Source organism: Lasioglossum baleicum, chromosome 7 (genome assembly GCF_051020765.1).
Source record: "Lasioglossum baleicum chromosome 7, iyLasBale1, whole genome shotgun sequence".
In the NCBI taxonomy this organism is placed as follows: domain Eukaryota; kingdom Metazoa; phylum Arthropoda; class Insecta; order Hymenoptera; family Halictidae; genus Lasioglossum; species Lasioglossum baleicum.
In genome coordinates, this window is record NC_134935.1 from 15,823,863 (window position 1) to 15,849,365 (window position 25,503).

At 40.7% G+C, this 25,503-nt stretch overlaps 1 protein-coding gene across 3 annotated transcripts in view; it reads left to right on the top strand.

The window, feature by feature from the left end:
* Positions 1-25,503, top strand: part of LOC143210821 (uncharacterized) — a 313,009-nt gene that overhangs the window by 278,181 nt on the left and 9,325 nt on the right. For all 3 annotated transcript variants that reach the window (XM_076428021.1, XM_076428024.1, XM_076428022.1), the window contains 2 exons: positions 1,727-2,075; positions 14,770-15,082. In XM_076428021.1, coding sequence (XP_076284136.1) covers positions 1,727-2,075; positions 14,770-15,082 — 662 coding nt within the window. The remainder of the gene's footprint in view (positions 1-1,726; positions 2,076-14,769; positions 15,083-25,503) is intronic.

A 25,503-nucleotide genomic window follows, 5' to 3' on the forward strand; every position in this document is an offset into this window, starting at 1 on the left:
CGGAATCCTCGCGCGTCTTACTCTTTCACGATCTTCAAGGAACTCTTGACCGACGAATCGGTCCCCGACACGAATCTTCATGGTGAACACCTCGATTAGACTGCGATTTTATACATTTATGATAGAATTAGACCAAATACAAAATTAAGGTGGGTTGGAGTAAGTGCGCACTAGTTTTTGCAAAGCTAGACTTTAAACTGATGTATTTTTTCAGTCTGGTATGTAAAAACTTCACGCTCTTGGTATCAAACTCTTGCCACAGTTATTACTGATGAATTAGTATTACAGTAAATTTTCTATAGATGCGAAAAAATGTCCCCCCCCCCCCCAACTTAGTAATCTGATCTCGGCTCGGTATATCAGTGTGAACCACTACTAACCTGACGAGGAGAGTCTTAGTCGTCGGCACAGTTCAAACGCCAGTGCGTCATCACAATGTAACACCAATATTTAATCTTCTTTATGTTTCATTATTTTTTTATGAAACTTTCAGCAACATATTCCTGGCATTTTTCTAGTGCAAAATGTTACCAAACACGATATAATTTCAACTGTATTTAATGGTTTAATCGACGATGAGAGTTTCGAACGCAAGGAAGGACAGCGCATCAGAAAGAAAGAGACGCGGATAGTTGGCGTGGTCTCCCTTTAAACGCGCTGTCCTTCTCTACGTTCGACTCGATCTTTGAAGCTCAAAAAATAGTACCAAATGCGATAGATGCGAAGAAATCCCCCCGAGGCCTTCGCATTTACAGAAATTATAGAATTCATTAACTACCTAGCACGGATGTGAGAAAAAGTCGAGTCACCGATCTTTTCCATCTACGCACGTACAAACATGAGTAACAAAAGAAATAAATGTGTGCGCAGCTCCCTAGCCTTGTAACTAGTGCATCCAATTTTTAATTTGCATAATACGAGCATCGAAGTCGAAACTTGCTGAGCATGATAAACCGTCGAGGATGGGTTAAGATCGATTCGGAGCAGAGAGGTCAACAGCGGTTGTTCCAATTTGTTTCCGCGGGAGGTAACGAGGTAAACTTGCAACGTTAGGCGAGCAGATCCGCGGCCAATCGGACTCGCTTAACCAGCAATTAAAGTCTGAACTAACTTCCTCGGGCGCATCCGGCCACCGGAAACCAGAACACGTTTGTCAGAAATTTTCGAATTATCGCTGGAAGATCCCTGCTCTCTGGGGATTCTGGGCTAAGTAAGTAAGCACCTTGTGGTCCAGTCCTCTTAGCAAGTGGCGCCATCGACTTCCCCAATTCTAGCTGGATCATCCTGGAACAATCGTAGTTGTTCTTGAGACAGTGCAACATTACGTTGCTCATCGTTTACTATTTTGATTCATTCTCATTAAAGAGTAATTGAATGACCTTCGAAGATGAGAAACGAGCACGAGGAACCTTCCTGAATAAAAACACGATAGTTCCAACTATAACAAAGACATTGCCCGTAAAAAACAAAGGTCACCTTGAAATTTTAGAAACATTTTGAAATGTTAGGAACATTTTGAAAAATCATTGTGTACAAAAAGCTTCAAATAGGAAACCCAGTATATTTCAGTGAAATTAAGTTTTGAGCGTCCTCGTTCAAGAGGATGGATCCCTGAATTGACAAAATGACAAACCCTAAAACCCTGCCATAAATTAACACAGCTTGATATTTTTCTTTTGATTGTATCAAAAATGGCTTGATGCTAACACGTTCGAAACTGTTACAGGTTCAGGCTCAGGTTCAGGAAGCAGTGGCTGCGCATCCAGTACTTTAGGCACACTACCATTAAACCGGTGCTACTCGTCGCTGCCACGGGGTGCTTTGGCAGTCTACGGTAGCCTAACCAGGCCAGCAACCCTACCACGGCTTCCTCTGGGTCTTGGCCTTGGTCCTGCACCCGCTACCGGAAACGGACCACTTCCACAGAATGACAGAGACAGAGATAGTAATGGCAGTAGCAAGAGGAACAGCGACAGCGTGCTGTGTCATCGTTTGCCACTGTTACACCCGCTGCCAACCTGCGATGTCAGCAGCCATCAGGGAACTGGATTCCACGAGATTTTCAATGCCATTAGGTGAGTATTTGCACTTATAAGTTTATTAATCCTTAGCACTCGGATGGTGACTCTGAGGCGCCACTATAAATTGCTGTACCATTATTCAAAATATTGTTTACATTATTAAATATATCGGTATCTAATCAATTACGGAACATTTAGGTATTGTACGAGGTATTGTACCAATTTCATATCCATAAAATTTAAAAAATCATAGAGAAGAAATGTTTGAATTGTTTAATTTTCGAATTAAAATAGCTCCAAGTGCAAAGGTTTAAAACGATACTTGAGGCACGTTGAGAGGCACGTCTCTACACTTCGAAAGAAACGTCGTGAATGAGGAACGCTCAGGTGAAAAACAGAATAAACAACAACAATATACAATATACATATTAACTGTAGACCGAGTCTTCCTTCTAAAGAAATAATTGATTAATTTTGTTCTTTATTTATGAAAGAAATGCCAACAGTGGTGGGGATAAAATTTTCACAGTTACGGTAGAGACCGTCGCGACAGTTACGGAGATAATACTCTAACAGCTAACACATTGTCTTGTCAGGAAGAAATGAATTCATTCGAGGAGCCCATTAACGAGACCACCATCACCTGAAAACGAAATAATTTCGCGAAACCTCCGCCACGTTTCAGCACGAACTTTTACGCGCGAGTTCCCAAGATTTGCGTCCCGAACGGCCGGTAAATGAGTTATGGAAATTAAGGAGACGAACGAGAGTGGCCATTCAGGAAATTATGCGAACTTCCGGCGGAAAGTTCCGCGAGGTTCCCTGCTCTTCCGCATGGACGGTTGTCGGACGACGAGGAGTTTTAAGTCCAGTAGAGAAGCTGGAAGAGAAAAGAGCGAGGGAGGGGAGAAAGGGGGAGAGAGATTCGCATCAACATCGTGCTCGCAAGGTCGTCGAAATTGCAAAACTTGTCGTCGCGCTTTCTCGCCGCTGCCGAAAGGATGGCTCCTGCGAATCTCGAACTTCCTCGGCCTCGAAATTCGCTGTTAAGACCGGAAGTTCTGTGTTCTTCGGGATTTCCGACCGCGGATCTATTAATGGGTTTCTTGGTTCCCGTAAAAAGAACTTCACAAACAGAATTCATAAATTAATAATGATAAGCGTTCCTGTATGTTGATCTCACAATGGTCTTTATAATATGGAAAAAGGATGCCATCACCTGGCAGTTGCTTTCATGCAATTCAGTGTTAATTTCATACCTCACCTGCCCGTCACCTGGACGGTATTGTTCTTGTTGTAGTTCTCGCTTGTGGCATCGGAAAACCCTTTCAATCTTTGGCCATAGTGGCTCTAACCCCCCTCTGGCTGACATAATAAGATCAGCTATACTGCCAGAGCTGATATTTGTTTATTTTCGAATCCTGTTTTGTGGTGAACTAGAAAATTATTTTCTAGACGCTTCAACAACGCTTTATTCTTCTCAGTAATCCTACTTTCTTCTGTACTATAATTTTTTTGTAGACCCCAGACACTTCAATGTTCAAGCCAACCACTCCAACAACAACGGTTCTATTTTTATTAACGTTCTTCGCCTGAGCCCTACTTTTTTTTAACGCTAGTCTCGTATTCGCGGCGACCACCGCAACAACTCTTTATTATGTTTGTTGGTCCTATTTTCCCGAGCCCTAGAATTGTGTTCGCAAGCCCTAGGCACTCTTGTATTCCAGCCAAGCTCCCTAACAACCCCTTTTTTAGCTTTTTAACTCTGTAAGGTCTACCAATTTTTCGTAGACCATAGACGTGCGTTGTTATGCTTCAGTCAACTAGCCCAACAACCTCTCTTTGTTTTTATTGACCCAGTTTTCGTAGGGTGTAGAATTTTTCTTTAAACTCTACACGTTTTTGTATTTCAATCAATCAGCCCACTAATCCTTTCCAATTTTTCATTTTAGACTATAATTATATCGTTCAAAACACTACAATCCTTCCACAATCCTCGGACACTGTATCCAATAACCAAACGATATGCAGACTATACAAATCATAGCTTCCAGAAACTCGAAAAATCTGCTTTTTAATTTCTACCCCAGTTTGCAACTCTGTTTACCTTTCTGTTCCCGTAATTCGTTCCAGCGCGCAACCTTTGCACAGTTCTGGCACACTGCGACCGTTTCTGCAAACAGTCAATGCGAAAAGTTAAGGTGGAAACGCAGCCTTTCCAATTTACCTTAATGTGCCCGAAGCTCGAAATGAAGTAAAGGAGAAGAAACTTTGAAAGCGAAAAAGAATCGCTGGGGGAACAGGCGACACCGTTTGTAACCGTCGGAGACCGATGGAAAGGCGACAGGAAGAAAAACACTGCCGCCATTATGAATCCGTTTACGAGGGACACCGGAAGTCGTCCGACGGCGGCGACGGCTGTAGCACAGCCCAAGACCCATTGTTTCCTCGTTTGCGAGCAGACCTCGATCCCCCGACAGCCCGTGCACACAAGAAACACAGCACGCCCTGTATCCTTTGCTTTATCCTTAGTCTTTGTTCCGCCGGCTTTCATCGGAAATCATAATGCTCTTTTGCGACAGGGTCGATGTTTCGAATTTCCCGCGCTTGTACGCGTACCTATACCGACTGGTACGGCTTTCATTAGCTGCATAATTAATTTGGTTGCAGCTGCGGATGCGAAATGTGGATCTTTATAAGATTAGTAGTTGGTCAGTCTGGACTGCGAATTTTTATGCGGAATAAAAATTGCCTGCATCTATGTATTACAAGAAATAGGAGACGTTTAAGTATTTCTTTCTTCTTATTCTGCAAGATTCGCCTTAAAATTGCTTTGTGGAATAAAATCACCCCTTCACTTCAACCCCTAAAAAGTCTCTGTACGATGTTTTATAACATTTCACCCTTGCAAAAATAATATCCTCAACAGATTACCTCGTAGTTTATTTAACCCTTGGACAACGGACGATTTTTATTATAATAATTTAAATAATTTTTATTATTATAACGGACATTGAAAATTTACTTTTTACGATATCTCGTGTAGACACATTAATCTTTCTAATACAAGCTGGAGAAATTTCGTTCATATGATAATAAAAATAACCAATTAACGGACTTACCCCACTCCACCTTAGTTTAATTGCCACAAAATGAGTACTTAAATGACAATTTGGATGCTCCTGGTCAAAATAGACTCCGTCACAGTATACAGAGGGTTAAAAAAGCGATATATTGTATTTCTCGATTCATCTTAATGTTGCTTTTAAAAACAAAGCCTCCCCTTCACTTCAGCCCCCGAAAAGTTCCAGTACAACCTATGGCAGCATTTCAGTCTTACAGGAATGGTGTTTTCAGCAGATTAGCCAGTTGTTCGTTGAAAAATGCAAGCAGAATGTTGTACAAGCAGCATGCAAGTTTACTGGCTGAATGCTTCGGGACCGGAAACGAACGAGCAGACGCGCCGGACGGCGAAGGAAGAGCACAGATGCATAATCCCGGGAAATATTTTCCTCGGCGGTGGTCCAATTTACTCGCTGCGGACAGGCCCCGGTCCGGTCGCCCTGTTTTTAATTAAAAATATCACTGTCGCCATTCATACAAGCGTATCTTCCAGAGCAAGCACCAACCTCGCTCGTTCCCGGTCCGCTGGAAAATTTAAGAGAACGGAGACGCGTGTAGCTACGCGACGAACACGCAGGAATGCAACTCTGTTCGCGTCGTTGCGTTCCTCCGTGTAACGAAACGTGTGCAACTTTGTTGCGTCTCAAAGGCTCGGCCAACAGGGTGCATTTTTCATTTTTTTTTAAAGCAATTTCGACAGCCTTTCCGTGCAGCGTCGCGTCGGGTCGGGTCCGGTCGGGTCGGGAAAATTGAAAAACTGCCAACTCCCGCGACCTCATTTTTGTGTTTCGATGCCTGGTTGTCGAAGTTTCGAGCAGTGCACTTCAATCGGAAGTTTCTTTGTCGGGTGAAGTGGATCAGTTTTTATCTTCGGGCGCCAACACGATTGGACACTCTGGCGGTTCTCCAGAATTTGTAAGATGATCTTCTGTTGGCTTGTTTGCGAGCTGTGGTAGTTTTTAATTGAGTCTCGTGTGTTTAGATCTTCGGTAACATTGTCTGGGAAATAAATTAAATTGTGATGATCTCGGTGCACAGGTTCGATCAATTATGAATTTGCAAAATTGCTGTGTTTCATAATTGATCGAACCTGTGCGCCGAGATCAGCACGATTTGATTATCTGGGAACATCGTCGTGTGGCTGTGACACTGTCTTAAAATTAGTCAAACAGGATTATCTTTACACTTCTAGTAGAAGAACTATACTAGAAGAACTAAAAAGAATTCATCAGCACAATTAGTGAACTTTGAGCGCGGATATTTCGGAAACTATGCGTCATAGCGATAAGACCATTCTATACAAAATTAAAGCTGACAATATGAGCCATAAGATTGATTCTATTCAGTTTTTCGCTATCTCGCACAGTTTCCGAGATATCCGCGCTCAAAGTTCTCTAATTGTGAAATAGAACTCTTCAGCACAATTAGTGAACTTTGAGCGCGGATATCTCGGAAACTATGCGAGATAGCGAAAAACTGAATGGAATCAATCTCATGGCACGTTTTGTCAGCTTTAATTTGGTATAGAATGGTCTTATCGCTAGGACGCATAGTTTCCGAGATATTAGCGGAAAACCGAAAAAGGAGTGGGGACTTTTAGTATGTTTACCTCCTAACTAGTCCAAACAAAGACCCAAAGTTAAAAATTGTGTTCCTTCCATTTCCCTCTACAACTTTTCGTTGACTGGCATCGTGTCTTCGACATCGTGGAAACGAGACACATCTCGTGTCCATTGTAGTGAAAGGGTTAACAATAAATCGTCACCAGATCATGGTAGCGTGTGCAACACGAATGTTCTGGCACATGGAAAGAAAACGGGGGCAGGACGTCGTTTTTGAAAGGTTAAGGGCCATTTCCATCGCGAAGTTTCGTTTGAGTTTGGTGGGCGGCGAGGCCCGACGAGCTCGCAAACGGAAGAGCGGCAACGAACAAAGTGGAAAGTGGAAAAGTATCGTTGGAAACGCGGCGGCAGTTAACGTCGTTAAGCATCCGGACGGCCGGGTTATACTTAGGCCGGCTCGGAACTACGGACAATCTTCTTCGGGGGTAGTTAAAGGGAAACTACGAGGAAGACTTGAACTTCTCGAGCAGCGCAATTATCTCGTTACGCGATACAATGACTACGTGTTCCCCCATCGACTTCTATCTTACTGCCACGCAATGAGAGACTTCGCCGCGTTCAGCTTCAATCTGCTCTGGTTATCTTTGTTGAGCCGATTATTCTACAAATATATTTTTCGTGTGCAATTCATGTTAATCATTCCGGGAAATTCTCGATTTTAGACAAACAGGAATTATTTATTTAATAAAACGTACAGTGAACCGTGAAAGTATTTGAACGTGCTTTGAAAGAGTATAACTTTTTTATGATCGGACCGAACGACCAGATCTTTTCTGAACAATTAGAAGAATTTATTTAGCAAACGACATGCAAAGAAGATTTTGGAGAAATTGCTATTACTACGAATTACATGAGAAAGTAAAAGAGACTTATAAAAAAAATTAAATGAGAAAAAGTAGAAGACATTCATAACTTTTTTATTAGAGTCCGCAATGAAAATTTAAAGTATATGTTTCGTAGATGTATGTTAGTTGTACGCATGCTGAAAATTTCATCGAAATCGGATGACGCAGAAAAAAACGACACGCATCGAAATATTTAAGAATCTGTGGACTTTAAGCAGAAACTGGCAAACTGACAAAAGTCGCGGAAAACTATGATTTTCACCACATTTAACTACTTGTAGCTCTCGGGTATGTTAATCGATGTCGATGAAATTTTCAGTATGTGTGTGTAACTACTATAGATCTACAAAACATATTTTTTAAATTTTCTTTAAGGGCCCAGATAAAAAAATTCCTTTTTAATTTTTGCATGTAATCTTGTAAATTATAATTATTTGGAAAATCTTTCTTGCAGATCATTTAATAACCCAATGCTTCTAATTGCTTACAAAGAATCAGGTCGTTTGGTACAATTATAAAAAAGCTATACTGTTTTAAAGTGCGTTCAAATACTTTCGTGGTTCACAGTACATGTTAAAGAAGGTGCTTTTTCAAGCACACGGCTGAAATAAATCAGACAAGTCAAAAATACATAGTCAATGTTCACAAATTAAAATAAAAGCCAGGGCTTCGTGACTTTCGAAGCCGCCATCAATTTCGCGTTAAAACCGAGGGGAAAAAATCGGCGTTTCGAGATTTCGCGAGGCACGTCGACGAGTTTTAGAGGCGGGAGACATCCCCGCGTAGAAGAGACGGCGGACGATAAAGCGAGTTAACGCGATAAAAATGTCTTTTCGTGTCGAGCACTCGAGGCTCCGCCAGCTATCGGCGCGGCGGCGGCGAAATCCCCGGCAGTAAAGCTGTCGAAACTGGAGCACGTCTGAAAACGCAATAGCCTCGTGGCCTTTTGACTTACGACGGCAATTTTATCGCGCGCCGGGATATACAGCGTTGCTTAAATTCCGCTCATTTCCCGCGAACACCCCCGGAACACGCAACGGTATTCACGATTTCCCGACTTTGGAAACGCCGCATAAAAATCGCGGTACATCGCATCGTAGTCGAAAGATAGTAAAATGCGAGACGCCGATGTGCTTAAAGTTATCTTTCGGTTAGTGAGTTATCATTTTGCACGTTTATGCCATTATTGGAGAAAAGATTTCAAAAATCAACGAGTGAAAGACATTTTTGTTTTTGACAAACATTTTTACTTGAGGAAGTTGTCCATGATTGCAACCATTTTTAAGAAAAATGGGCAAATGAAATACATTGCGCAATATTGTATGTACACATACAGTGAGTGTAAAAAGTATTCGTACGCCCTTTAAAACGACCTGATGCTTTTTAAACAATTAGAAGCATTGGTTTACTAAATGATATGCAAAAAAGATTTTCCAAATAATTATAATTTGCAAGATTACATGCAAAAATAAATAAGACATTTTTTAAAACGTTTTTATTTGAGCCCTTAATGAAAATTAATGTTATATACTATGTTAGTTATACACATACTGAAAATTTCATCGAAATCGATTAACATACACACGAATTACAAACAGTTAAAAATGGTAATAATCGTAGTTTTATGCTTAAAATCCACAGAATCTCATCTTTCGATGCGTGTCATTTTATCCTGCGTCAACCGATTTCGATAAAATTTTCAGTATGTGTATAACTAACATAGATCTACAAACCATATATTTTAAATTTTCATTAAGGGCCCAAATAAACAAGTTTTAAAAAATGCCTTTTTTATTTTTGCATGTAACCTTGTCAATTATAATTATTTGGAAAATCTTTTTCTTTTTTTACATACAATGTGGATGAAAGAAGAAAAATGTAAAATGTTAAAAATACGATAACATTATTACTAACTTATTAAAGTGATGAAGAAATAAATAAGTTTCTGTTTAAGCCTTGTAATTGATACAAACAATTTGTATTGCATTTTTACTTTGCATAAAGATCCGCAGTTGGATGGTTACTATATTTTGTATGTACATATGTGTTTATCATAGATAAATCAACAAGAATAGTGGTCGGTTAAAAATAAATTTATCAATTCGAAAAGAGACAATCCTCGATCGATTTACTACGTTTTGTACATTGTTTTTGGATCGAGTTCGTAAGCGCCCGCAGAATGATTTCCAAAAGGCGTTCTTGAAAAATGGCAGCCCCGTCTGGATTGATCTGTTGCTTCATTAAAACCGAAGGGCCCTTTACCGTGTCGCAGCAGATTTGATTTGATCCAGTCATCGCATGAATTGCTCAATAAATTTCTACTCCCTCGACGTCCCAGGTGGAACGTAGCACGGTGCACGACTAGGCGCCATTATTTTCTCATCTTTTAGCCTCGAGGCTGCCTCGCAGGATCGATGAATTTTCTGACGTTTTGGTATAACCGTATAACGGCTCCTGCCGGGAGATATCAAAATGAAATTTTCGCTGGGAAATCTGAAGCATAGACGCTTTGTAATAAAAATGATGGAAACTGATGGAATTTTAAAGATGCTTTCGACGGTAGTTATTGAACAAATTTCTTTGTTTGGACATTAACAATTTGTCGATAAATGAATAATGAAAATAATGTAGAAAAAGAAACGAATTGAGTACACATCGATACGAAGGTTCATAAATATGTGGAAATATTACCAAAAATCGAGCGCGGACATAATATACAAATAAACGATAGCGAACAGCGTAAACAGCGATACGAACACCGCCAACAAAAACAAGCTGAAAGACTCGAAGCGCGTAGAAGCGGACACGGATGATTGTACGGCAGAATCGCAATAAATCCGATAATTCGATAAATTTCAGCTGGAAGGGTAGAGCCCTCCGAAATCTACAATTTCCGTGGCGCGGTGCCGTGTTCCGAGCGTTCCATTCTTCAAAGGGGAAATCAATTCGCCATTGGGACTGCGAAACGCGGTATCTAAAACGCGTCGGCCCGTGATCCATTGCTTTTCCCGCGGCCGTTTATTTCCGGCGGAGGCAAACCGTAGGAGAACGTTTCCTCTGCCGAATGGTTAAAATCGAAGAACGTGGAACTAGAAGAGAACTAGCAACAGAGAGAATCAGAGTGAGTGAGATAGCAGAGCAACGAACTGGAAAAAGAGAAACAGACAGACAAAGAGTTAATTCGTTCCGTTGCGGATGAGTGTCGCCTTTGATGCAGAAACGATTATCACTATGTTGCGGATATTTATGCAAAAAGTATGTACCTCTATTTCAAGGGACACGGGCCAAGCAGAAAGTTTTTTCTTTCATTAATAATTTTAGTGGGTTGGAAACAATTGTTGTTTCCAGCTGCAATTAATCTTTTCACAGTTTTCAAAAATTCACCATTTTAAGGAACATCAGCCAAGCAGAAAGTTGTTTCTTTCTTTAATAATTTTAGTGGGTTGGAAACAATTGTTGTTTCTAACTGCAATTAATCTTTTCACAGTTTTCAAAAGTTCACTTCAATTCATTTCAAATTTTCAAAATTTCTGCTGTACCAAAAGAAAGCATAGAAATTTGCTTTTACATTGCAATCTTAAATGAAACTATTAGATGACGTCATTTAGGGTGACTTGTTAGTTCACAATGAAAATTGCTGTTGCTATTGAAGATTCCATTAAAAATTCCATTTAGCCATGTACCATAGATTTTTCAAAATTATGCAATAATCACCGGTCGATAATGTGTTAAGAAACAGGACATGGTGTGAGACATAAGAGAAATGAGTAATGTCAGATGAATAATGTAAACCAAGCAGAGCAGACGACCTGGAAAAAGAGAGTCTGAGAGTCAAAGAGAAATAGAGAGATACAGAGGCAAAGAGAGAGAGAGAGAGAGAAGGGGTCCGATACGAGGTTTGATTTAGGGTATCAGTTTTATTGGCCCGTCGGCTTATCCGCTGGCGGGCGCGGGCCGAATAAAATGTTTATTTTCGCCGCGGATTCAAAGCACGAGCGGCTGGTGTATTTTTGCTCGGATAGACACGTCGAGGGTACTCGAGCGGATTTACCCGTGCTGGATACCATTAAAGGCGCGCCATTAGCCGCACCCCCGTCCGCCCACCCTAATAGCCGAGTAAATATCGTCCGAACCGGTATATACCATTAAATCCAGACGCGATCCCGACAATCGACCTCCTTGAATTGTTCCTATTAAACGCAGGTACGCGTACCCTATACCCTGTACCCTGTACCCGGTACCCGCCCGTTACGTGACGTTCCCACGCGTCCACATCTCTCTGCTCCAGTGCCATCCGCGTCCGCTTTATTGCGGGTACATCGTCCAGAGCGTTAGGGCGCTTCCGATTGCTTGAGTAGCTTGTTTCTGTATTGGTCCGAGGATCCTACTGTTGCTACTGTTATCGCTAGACTGCGGATCTTCGTGCAAAATAAAAATTTTTAAATGTTCTTCTCCCCCTCATTCACATTAACCCTTTGTCGAGTGTGACTCGACATCAGAGAAAGAGAAATATAAATAAAACAGGCTTTTATATGTATTTGGTTCATCCTTTATTTATTTAATTGTTTTATCTTTTAGTTAGAAACAAATCTAAGTTCCACAAATATAAATTACAACAAAGTTTGAGTAATATTTAATATAATAGAATGATTAGATTTTTGGTAAATTTTTTAGTTGTTGTGTGAGATATAAAACAGTAAAAGATTTTAAGAATCCAAGAATGTTATAATGTTGCTTTGAATGTAACAAGACCGTTAAGGGATGGAGTCAATTTTTATGTTATTCCTGCTTCCTACAATCAATGTAAAACATTTGTTTTTGCATACAGATCCGCAGTCTATTAATTAACATCTGAAAGTGATCTTAAAATTCCAATCTTAAAATGATTAAGAGAACTTCTATGTAACTGCTGTAGCTTAAAATGACTGCAAATAATTTTTATTTTTTAGCCTGATATATTTCTGAAGGTCTCTAATTTTTAGTTTACAACGAACAGCGATATTCCAAGCGACGATTTTTATTTTGCGACTAATTCTTATCTTAGTATGGCGTTCCCAAAGGTCTTGCTTGCGTTGCGAAATAAAAAGTTTCATAAAAGAAGGCAATATTCTTCGGCGTGACATTTTTAGTTTCGTGACGTTCTCACGCGTCCGCTTTATTGCGGTTCGCGAGCTCCCTGGGCAATGCCTTGATACTTTCTTCGCGCTTTATGCATCCATCAGGGTCATGCATTCGCGAAATATTAGGTGAACAGATTCGATGCATTTTTTTTTTTAATTTAAACATTCGGATGAATTTTACATCAATTTGAATTATACATGAAACACGTGCGGGCGATGTTATTTCGTCTCTCGAATCGCAGTCAAGTTTATTTCCGACGACTTTTCCTTTCCTCCAGACGAATTTGGCGAGAACGATGCATTATTAAGAGTCTAACTACTCGATTAATAAAGGGGCCAGCCCCATCGATCGCGTGTAATTAGTATCTTGTCAGTTGCTTTGATTAAATCGCTTCTGTCCCCCTGTTGGCCTCCGGTCTCTTCCTGTCTTTCTGTAGCTTTGCATGAAATGTTGCTGCAACGATAAAAATATGATTATTAAGAATGCAGAGCCTCATTTGTCGCGCTTCATTTTCCTTCATTATGCGTCAGTGAAATAATTGGACACCTCAGGGCAAAAATCGGTTAAGTCCAGACTTAGAAAATTGTTCAATCCTTGCAATTGTTAAATGAAATGCAATCTTTGATGAACATTTAGAAATTTCCTCATCGTGTACTAAAATATTTCAAAAATTGTTGCGTGAGTGTGTTTGCAATTAAGAAAATGTTAATTTTGCATAAAAATCCGCAGTCTAGTGATCAAATAAACTCCTCAATGTTCCTCGCGAAAAAAGAGGACCAAGCAATACGCTTTTTGAATACCAAATGGCCACGTTTGCAGTATTATTAGAAAACATGTCGTCGTCGTCGTCGTCGTCGTAGAATCCACAAGGAATTGGAGGCAGATTGGAAATCCGCCTTGGGACCTGGTTTTATTACGAGGAAGTCGTTCGTTACGCAATGAGAACTTATTGGTAAAATTTTCCGCTAGCAATTTACCATGCTCGCAGATGTCGAAGTAGCTTCGATTATCGATAACTATTTCAAAGGACTCTTTTCCCTGAAAAATCTGTGTTACGAGTTTCTGGCGAAACAAATTTCCGGTTACTACTTTATTGTAGCATATTTTAATAGAAAACTAACACAAAAAATAAAATAATATCAACCCCTCGCCATATAAAGGGCTAAAGTTCAGTGTAAATTCTCAAAACGCCAAATGTTTTACTTTAAACCTTTGCACTCCTTTGTCGAGTGTAACTCGACATCAGAGAAGGAAAAATGTAATTAAAACGGGTTTTTATATGGATTTAGTTCTTCCTTTATGTACTTAATCGTCTTATCTTTTAGTTAAAAACAAGTATAAGCTCCTCAAATATAAATTACAACAAAGTTTGAGAGCTATATTTAATATAATTAGTAAATACCATTGTTTAACCCTTCAACTGCGGGTGTGATATATAAAGAACATGTTAATTTTTGCTGATATCAAAACAGCGGCTAAAATAAAAATAAAATAAATTCAATAAAAAGAATCTTTTAAAATATAATAGAATATCACTTCAGTAATATAATTTAAAATCAGGACTACGGCTGTGCTAAAAGTACCCGCAGTTAAAGGGTTAAAATTAGTAGCAGAGTCAAGGAACTGTCTTCTGAAGTAAATTTCAAATAAAACACTTGGAACAGTTAGGGAGTTGTTGGCAACAAAATTGAAAAATAATTGGGGAGTGCAGAGGGCTAACCCGATGTGCACAAACATTGAAAACTCGAATATTTAATTTAATTTTCCATATTTTGCCGAAACAATACTGAAGACTTACAATTAGCTTAAATATTTGGTTTCCTCCCCTCGACCATGATCCAATTAAATTTCCAAGACACGGATGTCCCATTGAGCAGAACAGTGCACAAGGGGATCGAAGACACAGCTCTGACATTCAATCTTCTTCCGCACATCAAACGATTAAAGTTCTTCCCACAACAAAGGGGTGGAAGCCAACCGAGTTTCGTTCAACCCCAACAATCGAATTAATCGGCGCCGGTTTGTCCTATGTTTCAGAGAGCCAAACTGCAAGCTGAGGTCCCTGAATGTGTCCAAGTGTTTGCTCGGCGGACTGGATGCGGGCTGCTTAGGGGAGACCGTCAGAAGGGCGCGCAATTTGGACGCTTTAAGGGCTGCTGGGGCGTCCAGACCTGCGGACGTGATGCCACTGGTCCTAGCCTTGACAGAGGCGCCATGTCTGCAGCTGCTGGACCTAGCTAGCCCTCGACTCGCCCTCGACGATCATCCTTCTCGGCTGCTGTGTCACGCCCTCGCCAGAAACACCACCCTTAAACTCCTCAGCCTCGAGGGATGGACCTTCAGAATAGAGGTGAGCCAATCCACTTACTATACAATTTAGGCCACTTGATCTTGTACGTTAAGAACATCCTAAATACTCTACTCCTTGACAATTTAATTGGACACTATGATGTAAAAATTGGATGAGTGCATTTTTCAGTAAGATTGTACTGGATGAAGTTCAACATGATCTTATTATTTTTCGATTGTTTTGTCATAATTAACCCTTTCACTACAATAGCGATGCTATGAACGAGATATCTCGTCACTATGATCTCGTTGTACAACGCTATGGACGAATTTCTCGTGTATCTTTATTATTAGACTGCGGATTTTATGCATTTATGACAAAAAGATTTAAAGACATCAGCCTATTGGTTTCAGCTTAATCAGATAATTAAAAGAAGAAAGAAATTTCTATTTCAATCCTGTGTCTTGCAATCAATGCAAACATTTTTTATTTTTCATAAAGATCCACGGTCTATTTATTATTGATATGAAGTGTTTTATTTGGAAATTTGACAGAGAAGTAATCGATTTTTAAGGCATGTCAGCGTTGGTGGAAGGTACTTAAAGATGACAAACATAAAATACTCCATATTATATGGATATAATTATATTAAATTATAGTTTTTATTGTTTATTTCGTATGAAATGCTTGAAAGCATGGTGAAGTGCATAATGTGACTGAACAATTTTTACGGAAATATCTGGTTTCCTTCCGTCGGCCATTTTTTTTTTTGCAAACTACACGTTCTATTGTTGTATATGAAATCTTCTACATCGATTACAATTATCCCTCTGCATTCCATACAAAACAAACAATAAAAACTCTAATTGTGTCAAATATTGAGTATTTTATACTTATCATCTTTAAGCACCTTCCACCAACGCTGACATGTCTTAAAAATCGATTACTTGTGTCAAACTTACAATGAAAACACTTCATATCAGTAATAATGATACACGATATCTCGTCCATAGCATCGTTTCTTCGAAATCGTTGAAGCGAGATACACTACCGCTCAAAAGTATGTGGACACTGATCAATTTTAGTCATTATTTTGGATACTTGAGTAACTTTTAGGCGTTGCTATTACACATTTCGCAAGTGTCCACATACTTTGGGCGGTAGTGTGTCTCGACTACGGTAATAAAAGTGTTAATAGTATGTTTGAGGACCTTTCGAAGTAATTTTCCGAGGTCTCCATCAATTTTCTTATACGTAACGTGACTGTGCGAGTGGCATCCTTCATTCATGTAAATTTAATGTTATCCAGTAATATCTGGTGAACCATCCTGCACAACCACCCACCGAGAGATGCATATCCCTCTCCCAAAATCAAAGTTGGACGTAACATGCAGCTGCCTCACTGACAGACGCTGGCAGAACAGCATACGCGCTCGATTTCCCGTGATTTCAGACGCACGCGTTGCTTCCTCGAGTTCGTGCACAGGTCACCGGTACGTGTCAAAACGATCTTTCCCCGATCTGCCCGTAAATCTGCTCGTGAAAGCCGAACGTAATCGCTCGCGAGATCCGCAATCTCAGCGGCGGAAACCGTCGGACGGTATTCTCAGGATCGCGGGAAATTCGGCTGGGAAAACACAGGCGAGAGCACCGCGCCGGTGTGTTTGCCGAGCGTCGTCGTTTTTCTCCGAAGGTTTTTCCTTCCGGATCACCACCGTTGAACGCTCGACCAGCTGGTTTTTGCGGGTAAACAGTTTGACGAGCGGTAAAAATCTTCCGCAGGATCGTCGGCCCATGAGAACGGCGGAATCTTGAGGGGCGATCCTCCCTGCCCATTAAAATTCGGCTGCGAGAACCCGCGAATACTGCGCTTGGAAACCGCAGAGTTATCGAGCGATTCTTTTTACGAGGCTCCGAGTTACTGCTGGCAGAACCCGGAGATGCCCCATCAGTTTCTTTCACGGATCCCAACTTCGAAACCTCGACCGTGTAACCGGAGAACCGTCTTCTCGTCTGTGTCGCTCGTCTTCGACATCCCGTATGCGATTCACGATATCGATTGCTCTGTCCGCGGATCCTATTTAATTCGGACGTCCTGCGGTCTCTGCGAATAAACCAGCACTGCGAAACCGGGCGCTGGCAATTCACGAAAATCAAAAAATTTGTTCTTGCTGTACAAGCCTCCCGTAACGGAACATCTTCAATTTTCAAAATTTTCCTATAAATGCATAAAGATTCGCAGTCTAATGATAAGAAACAGATCAAAATTTGTCTGAGTTTAAAATTATTCATTATAGAAAGAAAGTTCTTCGGTGGCTGTTGTTGCAATTGACGCAGATAATTTTCATTTTGCACAGAAATCCACAGCCAGAGATGGGCAAACATTTTATTTGAATAAAAGTTTCGATTAAAGTGAGTTTAAAACCAATTTGGAAAAAACCCACTTTATTCAAAATTTTTATTTAAATAAAAATAAAAATTTTGCCCAACTCTGTGTCCACAGCTGTTACTGGTGAATATTATATATAGTCTGTGAATATTGTGCACTTATGACAAAAATGAGGAGTTGTAGATCAAAGCAGTAGAAAGAATAAAAGAATTGAAGATTGAAGAGTGTGAACACTTCCCCACCGAAACAAAAATTAAAGAAAGGAATTTCCGAGTGACTCCGACCTCGAACGCATTTATTGTGCACTGCTATGGCATAGTAAGCGGCTGACTGTGATAAAGGATTCCTCCGCGTTCATACTTCCGGTTGAACGTTCGAGATTTCAAGGAGATTTGAGCGGTGCGACGCTACGCCTCGACACGGTGAACTTTTCAAACGTTGTTATCGAGACGGCTAGTTGGAATTCTGTGCTCTCGTTGGTCGTCGAACGCGGTCGGGACGTTATGCAACTCTGTGGTGCATCGGGAGGGCAGCCGTCGAGGTGCAGCAGGATATTACCAGAGCCTGCACTCTCGGAATTGCCGGGCCACCGAGGAGGAAGCACGGACGCTTTCTCTCTCTCTCTCTCGAACGGTTCTCGCTCGAAGCCCCTCCCTTTATTTTTCCTCCAGAGACTTCCTCCGGAGCTTTCTCGGTTTACTCAGCGAATACGAATCTCCTCTTTCCTTTGCAAATCATCGCTCGCCGACGAGCTAATCCCTTCGACACACGCCACTCCTCGGCCGATCGTTAAGGAAACGAAAGTTTTTCGAGCGAAAACGCGATTCACAGTACTATACAGTCGCCGTGTGTAAACTGTCGCTCATTTAATTTGAGAGGAGTAGACAGCGGGTCTCTATGGAAAATAAAAATTGTCTGCATTGAGTAAATTATTGAGAGAAGCTATCTATTTTAGTGGAACTCCCGCGGAAAGGGATTTTATGAGTTTATGGCAAAAATGAGTAGAGGCGATTTAAAATTGTTCAAATAAAGCTCGAATCCAGGAAAGTCAAGCTGTCGCCTTTACGGCTACAAGTAAAACGATTTGAGAAAAACCCAGGAACTGCGGAAGCGGTACATTTTTGTGCGTTCAGTTTGATTCGATAAATTTATTTATCCAAGCACGTACTTTAATAAAAATCGCAGAAAATCTAAATAAATAGAGCCTTGTCATTTTTATCAGATGAAACATTTGAATCGCTTTCAGTGCTCGGTAGTTTTAATGTTAAAGTTACCAATTTAACTAGGCTGTCCCTTTTAATTAGAGAAGAACTCCACTTCAATCATATCCTTCAACAAAAATAGTACAAACATTTACAACAATTTAAAAATGCATACGAAGGTGTGCATTTGACAAGAAAATTTGAAAAAATTTGTCGTTCAATGAGATAAACTGACAATGAGTCCAGGTTCTTCTAAAATGGTATATGCACTGTTGAAAAATGCATTCTGAAGCTGTAGTCCCACTGACCTTGTTCCCCAACCAATCAGGAATAGAGTCTAAACTGTACACACGCCCCGGGTGAGCCTTTATCTCTATTTTCTGTGCCAGCGTAGCAGTCGCGAAATCGGCGATAATTAATTACCCAGTCTTGGGGCTAATCCACGGATGCACCTGCTGCGATTATCCCGTGGCCGTGTTCACCGTCTCCTCCCCCAAAGGATTTTCGGGTGTCTTTTCTCCTCTAAACTGAAGCACTCGTACCTCAACGGAGATAATGGCTCGTCGCCAACAATGGCTTTTCGCTGAGATAGAGGCGGGAGGGGAGAGGCTAAGAGGTTCAATAGAAGGGACAACTAGACGACCTATTTATGTTATGTACCACATACTCATACGTGAAATCAACTGACTCCTCTCGTGCACTGTTCTCACTATCACACTCTGTCGTGACTGCACTGTGGCTCTTTGTACAAAATAGAAAGTGTAGAGGGTAGGTGTTCATGTATTTCTTCCATGAATAATTTCTTAATTGAACAATTTTTATTTAGCTACAAAGATGCTACACCTTATAAAGAAACAGATTAACTCTGTTAAATAACAGAATTATGATATCAATTGCTTCTGTAAATATAGAACAAACGAGTTCGTTTGAGCACAAAGCATTTTGTAGCTGCAGGACAGTGTAGCGAAATGGTAGAACTTCTGTGAAGCCCTGCTAGAACTTGCAACGATCAGAAAACTACGGTTTCCAGCAGCTCATAAAGGGTTCGACTTAAAGGTTCGATTACACAGAGAAGCTCCTGGCGCTAAGTACTTGCAAAGGTTTCGATCCCAGATATCCGAGGCGGCTTAAAAATATAGTTCCACTCGACGAAATTGCTTGCGAAACGGTTTCGAAACTATCGGACGAGATTCGAAGCTACTTTAGATTTGCTTCCCCGGCTGATCGCGGGGCGAAAACTTCGATTCCCTTCGACCATTATGTCCCGACGGGAAACGGAGATTGTTTCTTCGTCGTTATCGGCTCACCGGGGGATCCTGTTTACAAGGCCGGGGGCTTTGGTTCGCGAACTATCGCGAGAACTGCAACAAGGGAATTATCATCGATAATTCCGACGGCGGCGGCGACTACTGCTGCTGCGAGACGTTTCGCTAATTAGTTTCGTTCACCGTTTCGGAATGCCTGTAATGGCCGCATGAATAATATACCAGATCCCCCGATTTTATCCCGGGGAAATGGATAATGTCCGTTCGCGAACCTTCGCCGACAGCGAGAGGAGAAAGTGTTCCGGTAAAGTGATTCCGATAAATACATTACTCGCTTTCACGGCTGAGATTACTGCCGAGCGACAATTATACAGGGTGGACCGGAAATCGTAGTACAACTGGGCAGATGATGATTCTACATGTAAAAATAAGTCGAAAAAAAGGAATAACATTTTATCGTTTGACGCTTCGTTTTCGAGAAAATCGAGTTTAAAGTTCCGCCGGGTTCGCGTGCTTTAGTACAGTCGGTCACAAAAATATTGGGACACTCTTAAAAGGACGATAACTTTTTTAATATTGGACCATGCGACTTGAACTTTTTTTGGAAAGCGAGAGCAATTAGTTTAGTACAGGATGGGAAAAGAAATTTTGTATTGAATTGTAGAAAAAAATACTAAAAGTTGCATTTTCAATTCTTTTTTCTGTGGGACAATATTGAAAATTTAAAAAGTACATTTTGTAGATCTGTGTCAATTATATGTACTGTAGAAGTTTTATCGAAATCGATTGATGCGGGGGAAAACGACAGGCATTGAAAGATGTAAGAATCCTTAGATTTATTGCAGTTACAGGCCAAAAATCATGAAAAATTGCAATTTTCTCCATCTTTAAACGTTTGTAGCTCATTGCAACGTCGACCGATTTTGACGAAATCTTCAGAATATTAATTGACACAGATCTACAAAACGTATTTTTTAAATTTTTAATATAGACCCACATAAAAAGGTTGTGAAATGTAACTTTTTGTATTTTTTCTACAATTCTGATGTATTGCAATTTTGTCCGAATATTTTTGTATATGCAGGAAGTAGAATTGGTTGAGATCACGGTCAGATGCATCAGACGATTCATATGCAACAGCTGTATTCGCTGCATTTTCGAACATGCTTTTCTCGAAAACGAAGCTCGTATAAAAAAGGTTATACCAAATTATTTTCTTACTCTTTTATGTGTCCGACTGTACTATGATATCCGGACCACCCTGTAGAAGAGACACCTCATGAAGGGACAAAATTACCCCCTCCCTACCAGTGCCGGATTAGTCACGTGACATTCCGACACGTGCTCGACAGAGACGGAACGCGTCTTCTACGTCGTAGAAGGGGAATGTAGAGTGGGGAGGTCGGCCGTCTGACCAAGACACCACCTATTCCACTGTCGCTGCATTAATGTCAGCCTCTACTACTGATTCGAGCATTGCCGTACCTTTTCTCTCACAGTTACAGTGATTAGAACGTCTCTTTATGCTCAAAAATATCGTAGAAGGGACAAGGAAATATATATTTTTTGCATTGCTGCATTTATTTTAATGCACAAATATTGATTACAAACGAATCAAATATTTTATTTCATCTAAAATGAAACGCGTAACATTCATATTTGTTATACTTTGTTAAAAACCTTCGTCACGAGTCTGGCTATAGGGCCTGACCACAAACACACATGATCACATAAATGAATTTATTATTGCAAACACATTTCAAGAATTTAAAAATACGGTAAGCCCGTCGTATTCGAAAAATACGACAAGTTTACCAAAAACGCTACTGTATTATTTTGAACTAGCTAAAATTATAAATGAAAAATTTTTCTAAAAACACGCAAGAAATATTGAAAATCGTGATCCTATTTTTTTGATTAGTGGCTGTATGTCGTGCTAACCTTTATTCCTCGCATAATACGAGCACGAGGATGAGCAAAGCAAGGAAACAGAGAAGAGGCTTCTAGAGTCCCGATAAAATAAGAAGAAAAATGGCGAGGGTATCGCCTGCAGCACCAGTCACAAAATTATCCGTGGCAAGCGTGCATACGCGTCGCGACGCTCGTAAAACACTCGTATAAACCCGTGGAAGCGTAAGTAGTCGATCGCTCGAGTTTCATAAAGTTTCGAATGATCGGCTGCTCCTCTCCTCGCACCCCCCGTTCGATTCTCCACCCTCCGACAGCCTCCCCCATTTTCCCCGATAGCTTTTGTACCGAGCATCAAATTGCCGTCTCCATTCGATTCGATTTAAAGTTCGTATCCCGTTCACGGCGCTCTTGCGACACTGTTTCACGATGATGAAAGTGTCGAAGAGGGTGGAGACGGGTTCGGGCGAGTCGTCTGGATGATAAGGGTGCGGTTGTGCTCGACAGAAGTCGCGATCGCTTGCTACAGGTACCAATCTTTCCTTAATCCTTGCGCTACAATGAACGAGTTATCTCGTCACCACGATTTCGTCGTACAATGGACGAGATATCTCACGTATGTAGGCAGAGTTGGGCAAAAATTTCGAATAAAGTGCGTTTAACACCCACTCAACTCAATCTAAAATCTCTGGGGTCTGTGAGACCTCACCTAACTAACGCCGGGTTAAATAAAATTTTTGCCCAACTGTGTATGTAGGTGGTTGTGCAGGATGATTCACCAGATAAATATTACTGCATAACATTAGATTTACATGAATGAAGTCTGCCATTCGCGCAGTCACGTTATGTACAAGAAAATTGATGGACACCTGGAAAAATTACTTCGAAAAGTCCTCAAACATACTATTTACCCTTTCACTACGGTTTTATTTATGCAATGGTATTCAATGTTATGGTATTTTTGAAAGGTTCTTAGCAATTTTGTAATTTCGCGTGCAACCGCAGCTTAAGATGGGTCACGGTTTATCCCGTGTTCGAGTGGCGAACGTCCATCGCACTTTTTCCTCCCGTGGGATTTATAAGCGGTCCCCTGATCCATTATTCAGAGCGTGTTGCGGGGGCGTCGCGACGTCAATGCGACCTATTTATTTAAATCCACCGCGCGCCGAAAGGCTGCTAATGGCTGCGTGGGAGCTGGCCCTGTCTGCAGACAAATGGCACAATGGATGACGAACTACTCCTTTTAACCTTAGAGAGATTGCACGAGAAGACACCATCCCCTAAATTCTAATTTTTGCGAAAATAACGAAATGCGTTCAAACGGTAAATTTATTTGACGAGCAAACATAGCGAAGTAGTATTTACCGACCCATTTTTAGAGAGCTTCTGAAAAATATTTCCACATCTGTGTCCTTTTTTATTAATTTATATGCGTATTGTTGAGCTTGGTTATTGAAAAAACTTTTAATAGAAAAGCTGGCAAATATGCAGCCCCACTTGTGTGCATCAATTTCATCAGGAAGCAAATTTTCCATTTCCAATACAAAGATCAATTGTTAATTAATTGAATATTTTTGCTGTAAAGCGAATCGCAATCGGGTTACAGACGAGTTCTTTCGTTTAATTAAATGTCAACTTCCATTTAATTAAATTCACAAACTGTTGATACATCGTACAGCGGATTCGCCCAGTTCAAGTATCAATTATTTCGTACTATTGAAATATTCGTGGTACACGTGTATGCGCGTTGTGCTTCATAGTTACAATATAAATTCAATGAACTTCGCAGCTTTAAAGTTTCGAGCGTTTCATCATTTCGGAGCAACTAGACTCGAGCAAATAAACAATTCCATTTGGGAAGACTAGTTTATTATAAAAGTGGTGCACGGTAATAAAACTCGAGATTTAATGGGGAATTCCATTCAACTCCGTTCTATTTTCAACTCGCTCTGGAAATATTTCTGAGGGAAAGAAAGTTTCTCCTGATTTTTCAATTTCGTCCAATTTGCCCGTGAAAGCGTACATTTGCATAAACTTCCGGTCTAATTGGAACAACAAACGGTCGTGTAGCGACGTGCGTATCCTGAACTGCGCAAAAATGCGATCGAATTAGCTTATAAATTGAGTCGGTATGAATCTTGGAAAAGAAAAATATTTGCAGGCCCGCTGCGGTACTAATTAATTAATAAACTCAATCTCGCCGTGTGTCTTGCGAAAGATAAACGTTGCAGTCTTATTACAATCTGGCAGTATGTCTTGGAAAAGAGAAATGTCTTATTGGCGGTATTAATTAACAACAAATTATAATTTAATCCAAAGATTGAACTCAGTTTAGTACAATAGGACCTCGAAATATCTCCTGAACTATTATACTAACTTTTCGACATACATAGGTTAGTACTTGTTTGTAACGAATGTCCAGCTGCATCGATTGACGTATTAAAAAATACCTCATTCCATTTTAAAAAATGAAGGTGACCTTCATAACTCTAAAAAAAATTACACACAAACAAAATTTTTTTGATATCGTACGAGCCCCAGTTTACCAGTCAACTTTGTCCGTTTGTGTTAAAATCGATGGCATAGTTCTCGAGATATTGAGCTGTTAAGAGTTATGTGGTCCACTCTGTATAATATCCTCGTTATTCTTTTCTTAAAATAAAGTAAGTTGTGAGGAAAAAATAAATACAGATTACATATTACCAACATCTACATATTAAAATTGCACTTTTTCCGAATTATAATCGTCAAAATGAGTTAGCGCTATACTTAAAATAATAGGAGAAAAGTAAAAATGAACGAGTGATACAATAAAATTGCACTGCGACTTCTCAACAGACTTTGCCCCCATCCGTTATCTATACAGTAGATGAAGTAATCTTGGAACACATGTTATTTGAAACCGGATTTATAAGTATGTATAGTCTAAGGCAGTCACCATGGTAACGACGTCACTGGAAGGGGACGTGGGTGCTAGGGTGGGGACGGTTTCCCCTCAATCATGGCAAACGTGCCCACCCCTGGTGCAGGAGAGTATCACATTTATCGCGACACGACTGTACTTCGTACAACAACGAACAATTCTCTGAAACAACCGTTGCACCAGCATGGTGGAGAAGAGCATCTTCCCAACGTATCGGGAACTCCGTAAAGCGAGGCGGTATAAACAACAATGGATAGTTTCCAGTACCGATTTCCGCCAGAGACATTTCCCCCATCGAGAATCCCACGCGGAATAAACGCACGGGGGAATCGGTTTGCATAATGCTACCGAGGATCCTGGCCGGTCTACGTCAGTCACATTCTCATGGAAATATTCAAGAATCTCCGCGTACTGGCGGTGGTCAGGATCGCATATGGGGGTGTAGATACTTCGTTGTCGCTTGGGAATGGGGTGCCATGTAATTTATCGCCGGGCAATATCGCCGGGGACGGTTTCTAAAGGGATGGAAGAAGCTACTGGCCCCGCTAAGAAAAGTATTTTATAGCGGCTCGGGATCCGCGTACACCGACTGCTCTCCACCGAGGAATTTCAATAAATTGTTTCTTGATTGGGCAGAATAGGTAAGGGTCGAACACTGTTTGCGGCCCCGTGAAATTCCTAACCCCCACCCCTCCCGCCCACTCTCTCTCTCTCTGATACCCCCGGCATAAATTTCGAGAGGAATCCTATAAATACCTCTTCGTTCGACGGAATCACTCCGTGCCCTAGTTTCC